The 20,476-nt window shown below is 41.0% G+C and overlaps 1 protein-coding gene across 17 annotated transcripts in view; it reads left to right on the forward strand.

Moving 5' to 3' along the window:
- FNBP1 (formin binding protein 1) overlaps positions 1 to 20,476 on the forward strand; it is a 152,642-nt gene that overhangs the window by 54,420 nt on the left and 77,746 nt on the right. For all 17 annotated transcript variants that reach the window (XM_038549043.1, XM_038549057.1, XM_038549042.1 and 14 more), the window contains one exon: positions 11,472 to 11,587. In XM_038549043.1, the coding sequence (XP_038404971.1) occupies positions 11,472 to 11,587 (116 nt within the window). The remainder of the gene's footprint in view (positions 1 to 11,471; positions 11,588 to 20,476) is intronic.

Genomic DNA, 20,476 nt, shown 5'->3' on the forward strand with positions numbered 1-20,476 from the left:
TAATTGGCAAACACCCAAACAAAACTGTCCTATGGTATCCTGGCTGTGGTCTCCAAAGCCCTGGTTTATCTAGCCCCTGTCTTTCTCCTTCTCATACCTTTCGTCCTCTTTATCTTCACAAAGTATATTGGATAGCCTTCATTTCCTCCAGTTTGCCATGTTCTTTCCTTTCTGGAACCTCTGCACGTTCTCTTCCCTCTGCTCAGACTGTTTCCCCCTGCCCCACCTTTTCCCCATTGTGCCTAGCTGACTTCCTTCTCCTTTTTCAGCTTAAACATCACTTCCTCTGAAAGGCCTTTCTTAATGCCAGGTCCAGAACCAATCCCACACTTCTGTGCTCCCACTACCTTTTATCTTAGTTAAAACTCCACTGTCCTCCACTGTAATTCTAGTGCCTGGCACAGAGCTTGGGTCATGGTCAGCCCTCAGTAAGAAATGGTTGAATTATTGCAATTTATTGGAAAGAGGGTGTATGGGTTAGATTGAAAGTAACAGAGACCAAGAAAAGTGGCTCAGATGATAAGGACACATATCATCTCACACTACAGAGTCCAGAGGCAAGGAATTCTGGGATTGGTGAGTCTGGTGATTTCCTCTGCCATCCTAGCATATCAGGGATGCTTCCTCCTCATGGTTGCAGGATGGTTATGGCAATTCCAACCATCACAGGCAGTTATGACCATGCCAAGTCAAGAAGAAGAGGAGTTTTTAGGGAGAGTGACCTTTCTCAGTAGTCCTACCCATAGATATCCCACACATCTAGTTAGCCAGGGTGACAGCTCATGTCCATGTCCTAGCTGCAAAGGGGCGGGGAAAAGATATAATTGAGGTGCTTTGCCAAAGGCAAGGTGGGATGACAATGGGGTAGCTGCTGGCCTGTCCAGCAGCAAGAGGGTCTGTCCCAAGGGATATCTTACAGAATCAGAGGCTGGAAGAACTGGCCAATCTCACAGAGGACTTCAGTAAGCCAGTGCAAAGCTCAAAGGTATATCCATTTTGAACACCCAGGATAATGTCTCCCATCTCTGGAGACAAGTGGTTTTTTTTGTTTGTTTGTTTGTTTTTCCTAATTTGGCATGCACAGGGATAAATTTCACCTCTTAGCTTCAGCACCTGTTCCTGGAGAGCTTCTGGTTGGTCCAGTCTAGTGTGTTGTATGGGTCCTTTGGTTCAGATGCTCAACTGTGGCAATGGGCTGGAGAGTTGGGATCCCTTGTCTTAAAAAGAGAACAACACATATGTGCTTGCTTAACCTTCTTTATTTAAAATTGGAAGTGAGTTAATTGCCAAGTGTTTGGAAAATCTTTTGCATTAATGTTAAAACTAAATTTCAGGTGACAGGACCTAAAAATTTTTTTCCTATGATATTTTTCTAATATTTTACACCCCTTCCCCACACACATGGAAATACTTATAGAGTTTAGAAATGAGTCAGGACTTTAAAAATCTGTTTTTTTCTCTTCTCATTAAAAATTTAGCTGATATGCTTTGTTCTCGTTTAGGCTTTGGATTGCCTTCAAAGTCCTCTTGGTATTTAGAGTGTGTTTTCTTCCTTCTTCCCCCTCCCTCTTTTCTTCTTCCTTTAGGTTGGTCATGAACTTGTTTCCTGGGGGCGAGAATCACCTGTAGAGAGAACAGTGTGGGATGTTTGAGAGGTATACTTAGTTCTCCAGGATTTAAAGGAATGCGGGGCAGCCAGAGGGCAGGTAACTGAACTCTTGTGTCTGATTGAGCAGGCTCAGGACAAGAGACCAGTTCATATTGAGTCAGGCTGGTCTGAGCGGATATATAGAAACCAGGAAATGAGCAAGTGGATTCCATTTCCAGGCTGACGCCAGACACTAATGATACTGAACATTTGTATTAAAGATGTTCATGTCACAATCACGACTTTACAAAGCCCCTCTTGCATTGTCACAGGGAGACGGCATTTTTTTCTTTTAAAGAGCAAGATATTGCTTTCTGGGGCTCGTTTCTGTCTTTCATTAGAGCAGATTCAACGCACCCCACTTCCGAGTTAGAGCCATCTTTCTAAACCCGAGTTTTACTGCTTTATCATCTTTAATACTTTTCCTCTTCTACTAAGATATTTGACAATGTCTGACTGAAGGAGTAATTTTTATTGTCACTTTAAAAATTACTGCTTTTTAATTTTTTATTTTATTATTATTTTTAAAAGATTTTGTTAATTTATTCATGAGACAGAGAGAGAGAGAGAGAGAGAGAGAGAGGGGCAGACACAGGCAGAGGGAGAAGCAGGCTCTCTGTGGGGAGCCTGGTGCAGGACTTGATCTCCCAGGACCCCAGGATCACGACCTGAGCCAAAGGCAGATGCTCAACCACTGAGCCAGCCAGGTGGCTCGAAAATTGTATTCTTTGCAGTCTCTTTCCCTCAGTAATTTGAGGCAGGTAAAGGTGTTTATTTTTGTTTGTTGCTTTTACTGTATCCAGGGGAACGGAGGGGAGCCAAAAGTGATTGAGGTGTTCTAAGAACATTGAAATAATAGGTTTGAAGGTTATCGTGGCTTCCTAAAGGAATATATTCTGTAGCGATTTCCCCTCCAAATCTCATCAGACTCCAGGATAGTCAAAATCCTGGGGCTTTTGGTATAAGTTAAATTTTTCACCCTCTCTTCTCCTTTCAGGATGCAGTGTGAAATTTGGCATAGGACATCCGTGCATTCATCAGCCCCACATCTGCTCTTTTCCATGCCCTTCCATTTGTTTTACATCCAGCATCAGCCTCCTTGCTGCCCTTTTACACAATATAATTATTGTTATAAAAACATGAAAATGCAGCTTTCAGATTCTGTCTGCTTTTCTACATTCTTTATATCACTGACTTCATCCACATTCTGTTGCCTCTTAGTGAGGCAAGCTTCAGTGAAAGTTCTCCTGTGTGTGTGTGTGTTTTAAGTTTTTATTTATTTATCTGAGAGAGAGAGAGAGTGAGAGCAAGCATGGGGGTGGAGAGAGACAAGCAGAGTCTGTACTGAAAGTGAAGCCTGATGTAGGGCTCAATCTCAGGACCATGAAATCATGACCTAAGCTGAAATCAAGAACTGGATGCTCGGGAATCCCTGGGTGGCTCAGTGGTTCAGTGCCTGCCTTCAGCCCAGGGCGTGATCCTAGAGTACCGGGATCAAGTCCCACATCAGGCCCCCTGCATGGAGTGTGCTTTTCCTTCTGCCTGTGTTTCTGCCTCTCTGTGTGTGTGTGTCTCTCATGAATAAATAAATAAAATCTTAAGAAAAAAAAAAAGAATTGGATGCTCAACTGACTGAGCTACCCAGGCACCCCTAAAGTTTGTTGTTTTTTTTTTAACTCATACATATGTTTTCATCTTGTGTTTGTTTATATTCTTACTTCTTGGATTCAGAATACAATTGCTGGAAAGAATCATAAACAGAAGAGTTCCTTAGGATTTTCATTTTCACAACAGAGTTAGGTAGATTGTGACTGGTTACAGCAAATATGCCTTAATCAGTACCTGGTTTTCTGGCTATTTGTGGACTTCCATTTTAAGGAGATTCTGAATTCAATAAAGCCTTTCATTTTGTGTGCTCTTCCTTTCTTTTTTTAAAATATTTTATTTATTTATTCATGAGAGACACACAGAGAGAGGCAGAGACGCAGGCAGAGGGAGAAGCAGGCTCCATGCAGGAAGCCCGACACGGGACTTGATCCCGGGTCTCCAAGAGCATGCTCCGGGCCAAAGGCGGCACTAAAACCGCTGAGCCACCCGGGCTGCCCCTGCTTTTCCTTTCTAATTAAAATCTTTTGTATTAATTGACTGTCCAACCATGACACTCTGATGCTGGAGCTTCTGTTTTGTCAATCATGTCACAGACTCTTGCTTTTCCACCCATCAGAACACCCTTCCTAATTCATAGAACCTATTTCAGAAATAGCAGATAAATGTGTGATTTTTACAGGATCTGTGTTTACTGGTATTGTGAAGCCAGAAGGTGTCTGTGCTCCTTAAAATAAACCCTCTATTGCTGTCCTTTGACATTTGATCTGTTCTTTCTGTCTAGACAATGAACTTCCTTTGGTAATGTTTTTTTCATCACTTCAAGGTTTAACACTTTTATGTTGAAAATAGATATTTTGAAAAAAAACAAAAAAAAAACAACAACAACAAAAAAAGAAAATAGATATTTTGGTATTTCTGCCCTTTTTTCTTAAGATTTATTTGTTAATTTGAGAGAGAGAGAGAGCCAAATGGTGGGGTAGGAGGGGGAGAGGGAGAGAGAGAATCCTCAAGCAGATTCCCTGATGAGCATGGAGCCCAATGTGGGGCTTGATATCATGACCTGGACTGAAACCAAGAGTCGGCTGCCCAACTGACTGAGCCACCCAGGTGCCCCAAGGGTATTTCTGTTTCTAATATTATGTATGAGAAAAGTTCTTTTATTTGTCCACGGAGATTAATTGAAGTCTTTGTTTCACATTTGAGATCTAGCATTTTGGGTGACATTCGTGATGACACATTTTTGTTTGTAAAGGTTTATAAAACTTTCCTATATATACAGCTACTTTAGTATTCAGAACCAAATTGATTTTTAAAAACATTTTTAATGGAAGTTTTGTTACATTTACTCTGGGTAAATCTATATGTGCTGACACTTTTCTCTCAAAGATAAGAGGAAGCTAATACCAGTAATATTATCCCGAGGGATTCTGTTCAAATAGCACCATTTAAGGTCTGCTTCTCAAAGTGCCCTAGTCCTTAGGAAAGTGAATTTATCCTAAATTAGAATACCCTAAAACAGTGATCTAGACCACATGGATGGAAGTGGACCCATGATATAGAAGGGATAATTCTCTTCACTGAGTGAGTCACTTGCTGCAAGAAAGAGATTTGTGGAGAGCTGGCCTCAGGATACCCTTCCTTGGAGTCTGAGCCATTGACACTGGAGGTAACTTTAGCAACTTAGTTTCTTACCAGATTGGCTTGTTCCAGGGATTTTGAATTTGTGTTGGGGTTTAGTACACTTTTCAATGACAGGAAGTACCGTATTAAAAACTGACCCATACTTTGGAGAAAAACTTCCTTGTGGCTGACTTGGGTCTCCTCACTTTAAAGGAACTATCTTTTCTTGTCAGTTCTTTTGCATACTTGGAGAGAAAAATCAGATTTCAGAAGACTTCTTAAGCATAGCCAAGAGCAGTCATTTATATACTGACCTAGAGAGCCCAGTTTTGGCACAGACCTGATGAATTGCTATTGTAAGTACACGAAGGCAAAATTTGTCTTGAATTTGTCATGATTCTTTAGGAACTCTGATGAAGACATAATGAACCAAACAATGGCCATGGTTCATACTTCTGGTTCAGTCTTCAGTATGCATGTAACCAGACCTGAAAATAATTGGAAAATACAGTAATTGCATTTGATTAATGTACATGTACTCTCCTCATTTGTCTCTGCAGCTTACTCAGCCTCTTGTAGCCAACAGCTCCTGGCACGAACCTTTGTTTGGTTTGAATTCAAGGAGCAATAAGAGGTCAAGAGGGGGCCCATCATGTTGTACCCAGCTACTTGGAAACATCCATTTGAACTTCTCTTGGCAATTTTGGAGTTAATTCTTGAGTGTATATATAGTAGGCACTTGTACATTAAACATAATTTTCCATTAGGTCATATATCATCTGACTTCCTTTCAAAGAGAAACTTTGAAGCTTTCAAATAGAAATTTTAGAGTATGTATCATGAAGTAGTTCTTAAAGTGTGATCCCTGGACCTCCAGAGGTTCCAGAAACCCTCTTATGGAGTCCACAGAGCCAAAATTATTTTCATAATGATACTAAGACATTATCTTTCTCACTATGTGGATGTTTACACTGATTGTACAAAAGTGATGGTGGGAAGGCCACTGGCGTGAATCAGGGCAGTGACTCCACATCGTACCAATAGCTCTTGTATTCTTCACTGTTAGCTGTTTTTTTTTTTTTTAATCAGTTTTATCTAAAAATGTCCTTGATGAAATGGTAAGATTAGTAATTTTACTAAATCTGAACTGTTGAATTTATGCCTTTTGAATAGTATGTACAGCAAGATGGGAAGTACACCTAGAGCACTGAGTGTTACCAGGATACTCAGGTGATGGTGTTGTAAGCTGAAATAACTGCTTTTTTCATGGATACTATTTTTACTTAAGAGAACAATTGGTGGACAAACTCTTGGGCATTTGTCAGATATTTTCTCAAAAATAAGTGAAGTGAGCCTGTCACTTTAAGGAAACAACTATTTGTTGCCGATGATAAAATCCTAGCTTTTAAGTAAAAATTAGAATTTTGAGGGATGCTTGGGTGGATTGGCGGTTTGGCGCCTGCCTTCATCCCAGAGCGTGGTCCTAGAGACCGGGGGTCAAGTCCCACATCCGGCTCCCTGCATGGAGCCTGTTTCTCCCTCTGCTTGTCGCTCTCTCTCTCTCTCTCTCTCTCATGAATGAATAAATGAAATCTTTTTTAAAAAATTAGAATTTTGAAAAATTTGTATTTGCCACTGTGAGCTTGACAGATCCCTGGTATTTAAAGACTCATCAGACTCTAGATCTCAGAGTCATAAATTCAAGCTCCATGTTGGGCATAGAGCTTACTTTATCAAAAATAAAATAAAAAAGACTCACTAGAGAATATGAGATAGTTAACAGTATAAACAAATGTGGTTTTAAAATATATTATAAAATGTTGAAATGTGAAATGTGTAAACACTTGGAAGATCTTGCAAGTATCAGTGAAATAATATTTCTAAATGACCAGGGCATGATGTAATACAATCACGTGCAGGTAAAAGATCCATTCAAAGCACAGAATTGACTAGTGCATTTTATTATAACCCGATATGAAAAATTCATTGGTATAGTTTTAGATCTCACATTGCAACTAACCTTTAAGAAACTTCTATTAGTTGCGTCTTGGTGTGGTATCATCAAACAGTATCCAGAATGACCTAAAAAGACCATTGAAATACTCCTCCACTTTTTTACTATGAATCTGTGTGCAGTCTTATTTTTTTGTATACTTCAACCAAAAGTAAGGAATCACACCAGATTGAATGCAGAAGCATCTGAACACCCAGCTGTCTTCTATTAAGCTAGACATGAAAGAGATTTGCAAAATACACAACAGTGCCAGTCTTCTCACTTCTTTTTCTTATTGTTTTGGAAAGGAAAGTTCTTAAAAAGAAAACAGTGCTAATTATTTTAACATGTAATGGATTTAGTGTTGTCTTTTTAAATGAATTAATAAATATGTTTAAAAACTCTCTCAGTTTTTAATATCTGATAGAGTAAATTATGATAGCCATAACCCACATAAATAAAAGCTTTTGGAGATCCTTAAGGAGTCTTCAGAACTGTTATTATATAATATCACAAGAGAAGGGGTGCATTTTTGATGATGGCCCCATCTCCAAAGTGGCAATGGTGGGCAGCCCAGGTGGCTCAGTGGTTTAGCGCCTGCCTTCAGCCCAGGGCGTGGTCCTGGAGACCCAGGATCGAGTCCCATGTCGGGCTCCCTGCATGGTGCCTGCTTCTCCCTCTGCCTGTGTCTCTCATGAATAAATAAATAAAATCTTAAAAAAAAAAAAGTGGCAACGGCTATTTTTTAAAGGGCCATTTGTGATATTTGCCCACAAAGGAGTCTTTTTAATATTGGAATGTTTTTCCATTAAGTTTTCCACATTTTGGTCAAGAATGTAAGTGGGTTGATTAGTTTTTCATCTGTTTTGAATTTGCTTTTAGTTGCTGTCAAAAAAGTCCATGCTGTGGCAATCCATGTGATGGGAGCCATAGAGTGTGGCAACATTAGAAATGCTTTAGTATTTTTAAAAATTTTATTTGTGACAATATTTTATTTCGTTTATTTTTTTAAGTAAGCTCTATATCCAGAGTGGAACTCAAACTCATGACCCTGAGACCAAGAGTCACATGTTCCACCAACGGAGCCAACCAGGCACCCCTAGAGATGTTTTAATACAGCATAAAAAGAACAATACTATATCGACAAATAAGTACTAGCCTTATTTGTTACTACTGAGTAAGGTTTTTAGTATTAAGATCTATCTTATTTTGACCTTATTTAAGTGCCTTATTATAGCTTGCCAAATGTTCCTGAATATAGATAACTTTATTGAAAACATATTGCTGGTTTGGGACCAGTAATTTTTAAGGTAGACTCAATTCAAATGTAGATTTTAAAAAAAAAAAAAAAAAGAGTTTTGGCATCAAGCGCTGTTGTTCTGTATTGTATACATGGGGCTAAAAAAAGAATTCCATACTAATAGGGAAAAACATGTAGTTAGACCATCCTCAGGACAATCTAAGAACTGATGATGGTGTTAGCAAGTTTTCAGGGAAACCCCTATAACTCCTGAAAAATAGTAAAGTTCTGAGGATGGGAGAGGAAACAGGAGAGGACTCTCAAATGATGGGAGGGCTGTGGAAAGGAGTTTTTAAATAAATAGGATCGCTATGAAACTAGATTAGCAAAGGGTTACCTACTGACCAGCCCAGAGCTTTAAACAAGCCTTGCTCTAAGTAGCTAGGAATGGGGCAGCCGGGGTGGCTCAGCGGTTTAGCGCCGCCTTCAATCCGGGGTGTGATCCTGGAGACCTGGGATCGAGTCCTACGTCGGGCTCCCTGCGTGGAGCCTGTTTCTGCCTCTGTCTCTCTCTCTGTCTCTCATGAATAAATAAATAATATCTTTAAAAAATAACAAATAAATAGCTAGGAATGGTTTGTAAGCATTACTTGAGTTGTTTGTATATTTGTTCTTTCAAGTAGTTTCAAGTGACCTACAGTCTTGTTTACACTATTAATTTGCTTGGCAACCCTTGTCTTTATAGATGGCATAAATAAATCACCTTCCTGACTAGCATTTCTTGAAGTGGAACCTCGATGCCTGTGGAATATATTATTGGAGACCAAGAATCAATGAGAACCTCTAATAGTTGTCCCTTGTTGTTTTTTTTTTTGTTTTGTTTTGTTTTTAAGATTTTATTTATTTATTCATGAGAGACACAGAAAGAGAGAGACAGAGACAGAGACAGACCGGCAGAGGGAGAAGCAGGCTCCATGCAGGGAGCCTGACGTGGGACTCGATCCCGGGTCTCCAGGATCACACCCTGGGCTGAAGGCGGCGCTAAACCTGCTGAGCCACCAGGGCTGCCCTGTCCCATAAAAAACACATGGTAATATAAACGATCATTCGATCGAAAGACAAACAGTTGACAGTGATTCTTTTCCATGAGAAGAAACACACCAGTAAAACCCAACAGTCTCTCAAACTGTTCTGTGGGCCTGGGTGGGAGTAAGGTGGAGGAAATGAGTTTTCTTTAAGAACAGAATTTCAGGGATCCCTGGGTGGCACAGCGGTTTAGCGCCTGCCTTTGGCCCAGGGCGCGATCTTGGAGACCCAGGATCGAATCCCACGTCGGGCTCCCGGTGCATGGAGCCTGCTTCTGTTTCTGCCTCTCTCTCTCTGTGACTATCATAAATAAATTTAAAAAAAAATAGAATTTCAGACATTGGAGAAAAAGTGTTTTTGACTCTGCCGCCTGCCTGCACCCACCCAGGTTGGACTTCTAGGGAACTGTGTGTACTTCATTTTACAGTTTGCACAGCTTTGAATGGAAAACAGAATAAAAGTGTGAGTACAGGTATCAGGTCGAAGATGCTAGAGTCTTTTTTGTTCTTTGTTCTTTGTTTTTGTTTTTAAGATTTCATTTATTTATTCATGAGAGGCAGAGGGAGAAGGAGGTGCAGGACTGGATCCCAGGACCCCAGGACCATGCCCTGAGCTGAAGGCAGATGCTCAACCACTGAGCCACCCAGGCGTCCCAAGATGCTAGGTTTTAAAACCAAGCTGTGGGATGGCACCCAGTGTGTCCTGTTGGATCACACACGCCTTTGACAGGATTAAATTGTGGCTTTGTATTTTTATGCTCGATTGGACTCTTTTCCCATTTGACATGGTCTTCATGACCGAGTTGTGAAATTAGACAGGGATTGATGCTGAATCTTTAGGCAAATGATTATACACTGGGCTATGTTCAGTGGCCCTCGGTGGTGAAGTCCCAGGCTGGGGCCAGACCTGCATTTTCTATTCCTGCCACACACACAGCCCCAGGAGACAGCAGACACCTTTCTTTTCGTGGCAGCTCCCCCTTCCCTGACACTCCCTTCACTTGCCCAGGCCTTTGTGGGCTCTGTGGGTCAGGCCCTCCTCACTAACTCAGTGCAGAGCTGCAGCCAGCTTTACTCTTGGATCCCTGGCTGTGGCTTCAGCAACTCTAGCCCACAGGCCTCCCGCCTTGAACTCCGAATTAGATCTGCATTTCCAGTTCCCTCCTGGACCTGACACTCCCTCGAGCAACATGCCACTTCACCCCAAACGCTACCGCTGGGCTCTCTAGTCCCAGGAGCCAGAGGCAGGGAGGCCCCCAGAATCCCGCCTCTCCTTCATATCCCTTTGCAGCCTCCTCCTGCAATCGGCAGCTGAGATGAGTTGATTGTAGTTGTTTCAGGTCCATATGTCCTTCCCTCTCCTCCCATTTTCCCTCCCCTGGACTAGGGAACCATCTCCCAGCTTCCACCTCCTGGCGATTCCAAACACGTCTGTGGGGGTGCCCTCTCCCCTTGCAGGTTCAGCAGCTCACTTGTGCCCACTTCAGAGAGGTGAAACTACCTTGCTCGTTGTTTGAGGCCTGGGGTGATGGGCTGGAATCTGTCTAGTTTCTTACCCACCACCATCCTTCCCTTGGATGGTGGGACCCAGGCCCCACCTTGGCTCCAGCCTGACAAGTCCCCCCCTCTTCCCCACTCCTGGATATGTCCATGCCTTTGCAGTAGCTGTGGCTAGAATACTCCTCTCATTCTTCCAGGCTAGGAACCTGCAGGCATCTGCAGATGGGGCTCTATTTCTGTTCATCGGTTACCCGGCTCCTTTCCTGACACACAGTGTGGGGTTGATAAATGTTTCAATGTTTGAATAAAGTCCACATGAGTCATTTTATTTATCTGTTTGAAGAAAGCAGCGTTTTGTAACTCCTCAACTCCTCTTGCTCCCATTTGCTTGCCCCAAATTTCCATGAGCTGTTAGGAATCAGAGATAGCAGGTAAGGTGCTGGCAGCACCACTGAGTTGACCTGGGTGTTTCACTTCTCGGCTTTTGGAATCTGGGAAAGATATTTTCCTTTTCACCGGGACGTTAACTATATCCCCAAACCATGTTTCTAACATGAACAAATGGGTCAGAGTTCAGTACCCCAGGCAGTTTTCGAACCAAATTTGGTAATGTTGATTTAAAACTGCTCAACAAGAAAAGCACCCAGTACAATCATGGAAAATATTAGAACTGCTTTCTACGCAGCCACATATTGTTGAGAGAATTGTTCACTGAAATTATATTAATCACAGGGAAGGATTATAAGCTCTCTCTCTCTCTCTTTGTTTTTTAAACAGGATCAATTTGACAACTTAGAAAAACACACACAGTGGGGAATTGACATTCTTGAGAAATACATCAAATTTGTAAAGGAGAGGACAGAGATCGAACTCAGCTATGCAAAGCAACTCAGGTAAGTTGATATAGAAAAAGGCTATTGGTTAACTGCAAAATGGATGTAACTATAATTTATATTCTCATTTATACTATGAATGTATAGTCCTTTAAATATTTCATTTCCTCTTTTATGTGAGGTAATATATTTGAACAGAAATCATTGCTTTTACTATAGAAAATTCATTTTCATGGAACAATAAAAATAAAAACTAAGTTATTGCCCTCCGGCTCTGGTTTTTTTTTTTTTTTTTTTGAAGGATATTTTCTGAATATACTTGGAAAAATAAGTATATTCTTTTCAGAAAACTCCTAATTGAAATATAACGTATCTGTGCAGAGAAGTACACATCCTAAGTGTACAGCCCCAGAAATCTTCAGAGTGAACACCCCTGTGTCACCAGGACCCAGATACTAGAAACAGGCAAATCCAGCCCCAGAGGCCCCCTGCCCTTCTGGTGCATCACCCTCTTCCCATGGTTGTACACTCTTCTGATTTCGAATGACACAGACAGTCTTGTCTGTTTTTGAACCTCATGTGAACATATTTCACTTATTAGGCACTGTTTGTATTTGCCTTCTTTTGTTGTACATTAATGTTTGTGAGATTCATTTACGTGGCTGCATACAGTGGTAGCTTCTTTTCATTGGTGGTTGGCATCTGGGTGTGTGCGTATACCACAGTCCATCCATTCCGCTGCCACTGGCGATTGCTTGTCCCCTGTGTGGGGTTATAAAGTCTGTCTACACCCAGGAGTGGAAATGTGGGGTCATTGATGTTTAGCTTTAAGTAAACAGTTTTCCAAAATGCTTCTCCCGATCTACCCTCCATCCAGCAGCCTGTAAGAGTCCTGTGGAGCAGCATTTTAAAAGTGCTTGGACCTCTTACATCTTTAACGATGAAATTATCCAAGAAATGTGTGTTTTTAGATAAAATGTGTAAAAGTTGTTGGTAGAACAAAGTTGGAACTTGATGTGGCATGCACAATCTTTAATGATCTCTTGTTTGGTTGAATTGGTCTATGCAGATTGTTTTAAGGCCTATTAAAGATCTGACACCCCCCCCCCCACCATACACACACACAAAAAGAAACCTGATAAAGATCCAGATGACTTTTGGCATAGAAACATTTAATTTGAACCCAAAGAGTGTCTGTAGAAGGAGTATATTCATGTGTCACTGAGAGAAGGTAGATTCTTTTAGAGCTGGTATTGTTTATAAATAAGCACCTTAATGGTGCATATGGATTGCTTTTATGGATGACAAGTTTTGCTTCCATTGAGTAAATAAAACATAAAACATATTGCTCAATGAAACAACCGTTATGACTTGCTGAATCCAGATCGATTTCTAGCACTGCGTATATGAATCAGCCTCTCATCCTGAATGTAGGAATAGGGAAGGGGCTGCTTCATGCTGATTATCTAAATATTGCACTGGTAGTCATAAAATGGCTTTCCTATGAAAATGGGATACATACATCTTTAGCCTAAACACGGTCTTGCCTTATGGATTTATCTGTGTTTGTTGTCTCTCTTTTTCTATTAGCTGACGCTTGTCTTCCCTGACACCTTTGTCACGATCTTGTTTTGTTTGGGAGGTTTGTAATTAGATGCCATTAATTCAGCACTAGCAAGTGTCTGCTCCGTTCTGTATCACGAAGGGAAAGGCCTTTCTTAGTTCCTCCTCTGGATCACACTCTGGCTTCTTGCCCTTTCTCATCACCCTAGGTGAGGGATGGAGGATGCAAGTAACAAAATGGGAGGCTCTTGGAAAAGAATGCAAATTCCAGTGTGGGTTTAGGGTAAAGTATAATGGCTCTCCATTGATGTTTTGCCCTCTTGTAGATCATGTTTCACAACTTGAAACAGAGGATTAGTATTAGGGTTCTGATGGTAATCTCTTGATAAGTACTTTTCCTGGGATTTAAATAGATATTTAGTAGGCTCTACGCCCAATGTGGGGCTCAAACTTACAACCCCTAGACCAAGAGTCACATGTTCCACCAACTGAGCCAGACAGGTGCCCCCTGAGATTTAACTATTAACATTTGTTTTATTACATCCCTAAGAGGTGTCTCAATTTGTCCTTGTTGGGAGAAGGTGATATACAGGATCAGGATTGATTGAACAAATGCCTTCAAGATGATTACTAACCCTTCAGACTGTTCTTCTCCTTGATACTGAGCTGCAGTGCTGATACATAAGCATCTTCTCTCCTTTGGGGGTTTGCTTCCCCACTCACCCAGGTGACTCAGCATCTCCCCTTTCTGCAAATCCAGCACCTCCTTTCCCATCCTCACCACTTGCTTGCTATGTCACTGAAGACATGGAAGCAGTCAGAAGACGACTTCCTCAGACTCTCAGCATCTGACCGCATGTCTCTGTGCCCCCTGCCCCGAGATGCTTCTGTCTAAATCCAGGCACCCCTCCTGTGCACCAGGTGTCACCTCTACCTCTGACTCTGGAACTCAGCCCCAGTGGTTCTCTCTCCCATGCCCTCAGTTCTTCATTCTCTGGTGGATTATTATCCCCATCGACACATGAGCATGCCGTCCTTCAAAAACAAACTTCCTTTGAACTCACTCCCTCACCATCTGCCACCATTTCTCTGCTCCCCTTTCCAGCCAAACTTCTCAGGAGTATCTTCCTTGCTGGCTCCAGTCCCTCCCTCTCTCTATGTTAAACTAACCCTGCACCACTCAGCCTGAACTGCTCTTCAGGTGACTTCCATATCCTTCAACCCAGTCACCTATCCTCAGTTCAGAGTCCTTGGCCCATTAGCAGCTTTGACGAGGTAGATGCTTCCTCCTCCTTCTCTCTTGGCCTCTGAAATTCCAATCTGGCTTCCTTCCTACCTCACTGGGAGTTCCTTCTCACCCTGCTTGCTGGGTTCTCCTTCTCCCCCTGCCTCTTCATCCGATGTGCGCTAATACCCAGTCCCTGTCATCTTACCCTCTCGATCTGTATTCCCTCGAGAATCTCATCTGGCTTTAACTATGATCTCTGTGACAATGGCTCACAGATGTGTTCCTCCAAGGTAGACCTCTATCCTGGACTCTGACACAGATTATGCATCATCTCCAGTTGGATGTCTAAAACCTATCTGGGGATCCCTGGGTGGCGCAGCGGTTTGGCGCCTGCCTTTGGCCCAGGGCGCGATCCTGGAGACCCGGGATCGAATCCCACGTCGGGCTCCCGGTGCATGGAGCCTGCTTCTCCCTCTGCCTGTGTCTCTGCCTCTCTCTCTCTCTGTGACTATCATAAATAAATAAAAAAAAAAAAAATTAAAAAAAAATAAATAAATAAAACCTATCTGAAATACGTGTCTGAAACCGAATCTGTCCACTTAAAATCTACATTTGCATAGCCCAACTTTTCCCTAGGCACTTGAGGGCAGCTGCCTCCTTCCTTGTTAGGTCAGAAACCCTGGAGTCTCCTTTGGCTCCCCTCTTTCTCTGCCACTACCCACTCTCATCCCCAGTCTAAGCCATTGAGAAGTCCTGGTGACTGTACTTCGAAAGTTTATGCAGGATCTGACCCCTACTGGTAAACTCCACCGTGGTCCAGTCTCCATCACCTCTCACCTGGGTTATTATGAGGCTTTTAACTGGTTTCTCTTATTCCCTTCTTATTTCCTCTTGTCTGTTTTCCACAAAGCAGCTAGATCTTGGCAGTCTCTTCAAAATTCCAACAACTCCCCATTTTACTCCGTAAATTAGAATCCTTACCATGGATGTCCTACAAAGCCCTATGTGATCATATCCCCCAACCTCTGACATCATTTCTTTCCTCCTTCTCCCTCCTCTCTGCTCTAGCAATACCAGTCTCCTTGCTGTTTCTTGTACACACCAGGCATGCTATCACTCCAGGGCTCACCTTTCCATGTGGGTATCATTTATATGTTCTTCTCCTCGATCCACAGGGCCACCCCCTTGCCTCCTTCAAGTCTTTCCTCAGATGTCATCTGCTCAGTGAGGCCTACCTCATCTGCTGTACTTTATGGCTTTTCCATAGCACTGATAACTTCCTAACATTCTTTATAATTTTCTTAGATATCATGTTTACTGCTCATTTTTCCACTGCTCTCCACTACAATGGAAGAAGCCCCTTTAGGGCAGGGGATTTGAGTTGTGTTCCCTAGAGTATCCCAGTAGTATGGGACAATGCCTGATGCATACTAGGTACTCAGTAAATAGTTGTAGAAAGAGTGAATTGACAGGTCCGGATCTAAGATGTTTGGTCCTTAGTGCTTCAAGGAGAATCATGTGTTTGCACAGGCTGTGAGAGCTGATGAGGGCTTACCAACAAACAGAACAACCAATAATATGTCAACAGAGTTCCAGGGGAGCTCTAAGGAATGAGATACCTTGGAGCTCACCTTCTCACTGTGGAAAATAGACTCCACATGCAAATAAGCAAAATATCAAATCATTTAAAGATAACATTTATCATCCCAGATAAGAAAAGCCAGTGATGTAATAGAGCATGATGGTGGGTGGGGGTTACTTAACTAGACAGGACAGGGAAAACTGTTGCTTGAGAACAGAAGGACAGAGAGGGCAGGCATGCCAAAGTCTGGACATAGCTCTTCCAGGCCAAAGAATCAGCAAGTGCAAAGGTCCTGAGGCGGAAACATGTTCAAGGAATGGAAAGGCCAGTGTGACTGATGCATAGTCCATAAATGCTTGCTTGAAATAGCAGTATGATGTTGAAAAAGCAACATGATCTTTTTGGGGAGACCTCTGGTATTAAGTCATTTTAATTTTTTTTTAACATTAGAGGAAAAGAAATGCTAACTGATTTTAGAAGCAAAGGATGAGAATTAGGGCTCTGATTTCTATAGGTTTAGACATACTACAGGCCAAGTCCCAATCCATCCACTGCCTGGTTTTGTAAATAAAGTTTTATAGAAACACAGCCTCATCCATTCATTAATGTATTGTCTATGGCTGCTTCTGAAAAACAATTTCAATTGACTAGTTGCCACAGGACCATGTGACCTACTTGCAAGTCTATCTTATCTTTTACAGAAAAAATTTACTGACCCTTGTTATACTTACTTCAGAGTTATTTAATATTTCTTCAAGGCAATGTAAGGTCAAATTCCTAACAAAGTTTTAAAACATCTCATATGACCTATCTAAGAGCACCAATTATTGATTGCCTGTTCAACTGTTAATTTTTTTTTAAAAAGCTAAATTATTTGTTATGACCAGATAATGAACTCATATGATTAAGAATTCCAGAGGTATAAAATGATATACCATGAGGGACGCCTGGGTGGCTCAGCGATTGAGTGTCTGCCTTCGGCTCAGTGATCCTGGAGTCCTGGTATTGAGTCCCACATCGGGCTACCCCTGCATGGAGCCTGCTTCTCCCTCTGCCTGTGTCTCTGCCTCTCTGTATCTCTCATGGATAAATAAATAAAATATTTTAAAAGTAAATAAAATAAAATAAAATAAAATAAAATAAAGTAAAATAATAAAATAAATAAATAAAATAAAATAAAAAAATAAAATAAAATAAAATAAAATAAAATAAAATAAAATAAAATGGTGTACCATGAAGGGTCCCTTCTCTTACCCTGTCCCTGGGTACAATAAATGTTATCAGTCACTTGTTTATCCTTCCTGAGAAATTTTATGCCAACACAGGCACACGAGGGTGTGTTTTCTTCCTTGTTTCCCCAGCAGTACTGTGTGCCCTTGCTTTAATACATCCTGGAGATTGTTCTGAGGATTCATTATTTTTGCGGTTTTAGAATATCACATTGGGTTGGTGGACATGTTAATTGTTTCCAATTGTTTGCAACTCTGAACCAAGCTGCAATAACCTTGAGTAATCCACTTGGACAAGACTGTCTAAAGACTTTGTTCCTAAAAGGAGTGTTCTGGTTCCGATAGAGTTCCCCAAATTGCCACTGAGAGGCCATAACCCTTGTGGCTCATACCAGAGCATGTGCAGTGCTACTTACCTTGACCCTCAGTACTTCTTGGTGCTGGTCTTTTTTTATCTTTGCCAATGTGATAAGTAAAAATTGGAGAGTCTGAGTCTTATTTTTGTTTCTCTTATTATCAGTGAGATTGAGTCTGTTTTTATACATTTGAGCCATTTTACTTCCTTTTTGATGAATCATCCATGTCCTGCTCAGCTTTTTTCTTAAGTTGGAGTTCATTGTCAATAAAGGGTAATTATATAGAAATCATTTTATAAAACATAATGCATATTGTATATATAAGGAATTCAACTTACATTTACTTTCACAATAAAAAAGACATACAAAGCAAATGGAAGGATTTGCCAAACCATAAATATTAAACTCTTATATATAAGATTTAGCAGAACGATTATGGAAAACTTGCAGGATGTCATTTCTGTTTTCATTTTAACTCCATGTTATAATTTTAAACAGACTCAACTGACTCACTGCCAAGTAAGATAGAGAAAATAATATTTACATGTTTTGCCTCCTCTTCTAATTGAGTTATATAATTTGTTCTGTAACATGGTCCCACAGTTAATTTGTCTTAATTCTGCATTTATTTATTTGTTTGTTTAGATTTAAGAGAGAGAGGGGGAGAGCGTGTGTGCATGGTGGGGGAGGGGGGGCGGGAGAGCAGGAGACTCAAGCAGACTCTGTGCTGAGCACAGAGCCCGATCCCCGCTGGATCCCACGCCTCTGAGATGATGACCTGAGCCAAAGCCAAGAGTCAGATGCTAAACTGAGCCACCCAGGCGCCCCTTAATTCTGTATTTAAATATAAATGTATTCTCACCACCATTCCTTCTACCACAGCCTCTCCACTGTCTCTTGGCATCAAAAATAAATGCAAATATTTCCTTCCCTAATGAGAGTTTGTGGAGTAATCTTCGAGTTCATGCCTGTTTGAGAATACCCCCCACCTGATAATAATTTGGCCTGGTTGTTCTCCAGTCATGTTTTCTTTCTCTCCAAACTTTGCTGCTGCATTGTTTTTTGGTGGAAAAGTCTGGAGCCGGCCAGATATTTTTTTCTTTGTAAGTGACTTGCTTTTTTGACAATATATGTGAAGAATTTTTTGTTCCATTTAGCAGTTTGATAACATCTCCAAGCTCAGCCTTGTGGTTGATCATTCTTTGTCTGTTTCCTTAGAGCCCTTTCATATGCAGATTCAACTCTTCATTTCAGGGGAATGTTCTTCAATTCCATCTAAATATTTTTTCTGTACTACTTACTGGGTTGTACATACTGCAGAGATACGAGATTTCCTCATGTCAGAGAGTTCTGTTCTTTAGGTAAATTTTTTTCTTTTTTTTTTTTTTGCTTTTGTTAGTTGCTTTCCTCATTTTGATTATCTCAAAACTTTGCTCTGTTCAATTTGGTATCCAGCCCACTTCATTTATTAGTTCTGTAGTGTGTGCTTTAGTTCTTAGTTCATTTCCTTAGTTTTGTGGTCTATTTTAGTTTGTGGTCTGGGAACTCTTTGCTTTATTGGCTTTGTGTTTTTATTAAGTTTGTCAGTAGTGTAAAATATTCTGGAGGAGTTTGCTTTTGCTTCTTTTCTTCCAGATTGGGTGTTTTTGTTGTTTTGTTGTTTTTTTGTTTTTTGTTTTTATCATTCCCTCCCTCCCTCCTTCCTTCCTTTCCTTCATTCCTGCCAATCTTCCTTCCTTCCTTCCTTCCTTCCTTCCTTCCTTCCTTCCTTCCTTCTCTTCCATGTTACATATCATATCTTTTCTCCTCACTTATGTTCAATATGGGCAGGTCAGTGAAGTGGTTAAGAGAACAGACACTAGAGCCCCAGGACCTGGAATGAACTCTTGATTCTTCCATTCAATAGTAACACAACTTGGGGCAGATACTCTCTGTGCTTCATCCTTTTCACCTCTTTTTGGGAAAGCACAATTCTCTGATCAAATTTTATTTTGCTGTCTTTATCTGGAAATCTTGTGGTGAGTTTTTTTAAAAAGAAAGAAAGAAAGAAAGAAAGAAAGAAAGAAAGAAAGAAAGAAAGAAAGAAGAAAGAAAGAAAGAAAGAAAGAAAGAAAGAAAGAAAGAAGAAAGAAAGAAAGAAAGAAAGAAAGAAAGAAAGAAAGAAAGAAAGAAAGAAAGAAAGAAAGAAAAACAAAACATTCCTGGACCCAACCCTGGACCTTCCATTTCGGAGGGCCTGGAACTGGGCCCAGGTATCTCCTTTTTAAGCTTCCCTGTGGCTCTTCAGATCAACCAAGTTTAAAATCCAGTATCCTTATGAGAGGATTATATTTTTCTCTTACCTCTTAATTAGCCTGTCTGAAGAGCAAGTTTAATATATAAAACACTTAAAATTTCTTAGAAAGATCCCATAAATTTAAAACTACTCTTTGTGGTTTTTTTTCTTGCTTGTTTTTTGAGTAACCTCATACAAAATAGAGTGAGAAAGCCCATTTCCAGAGAATGGAAATGAAAGTTGATCTTTCTTTCTAGTGGTCCCTGAGAGAAATATCTTGATTTTCCCTTCCAGACCTTTTAAGCTTTTAGTTTTCTGCTGGCATTTATAGAGTGAATTATTCATTGGTGCTTTTAAGAAGCATTTTGAATGCTGTATATGCTAACATGGTCAAAGTGATACTCATTCATCACAACTTGATGGTCTTTACAGGCTGTCACCCACAACAGAATATCACCCGTGGTCCTTAATCCTGGTTAGGATTGGACTAGTAAGAAGGAACTATAAAGAGTGCTGGTTTGGGGGCACTTGGGTGGCTCTTATGGTTAAGTGTCTTGCCTGCCTTCAGCTCAGGTCATGATCTCTGGGTCCTGGAATAGAGCCCCATGTTTGACTCCCTGCTCTGCAGGGAATCTGCTTCTCTTTCTCCCTTTGCCCCTCCCTCCTGCTCATGCTCTCTCTTTCTCTCTCTCTGTCTCAAATGAATAAATAAAATC

Source organism: Canis lupus, chromosome 9 (genome assembly GCF_011100685.1).
Source record: "Canis lupus familiaris isolate Mischka breed German Shepherd chromosome 9, alternate assembly UU_Cfam_GSD_1.0, whole genome shotgun sequence".
NCBI classification, from domain to species: domain Eukaryota; kingdom Metazoa; phylum Chordata; class Mammalia; order Carnivora; family Canidae; genus Canis; species Canis lupus.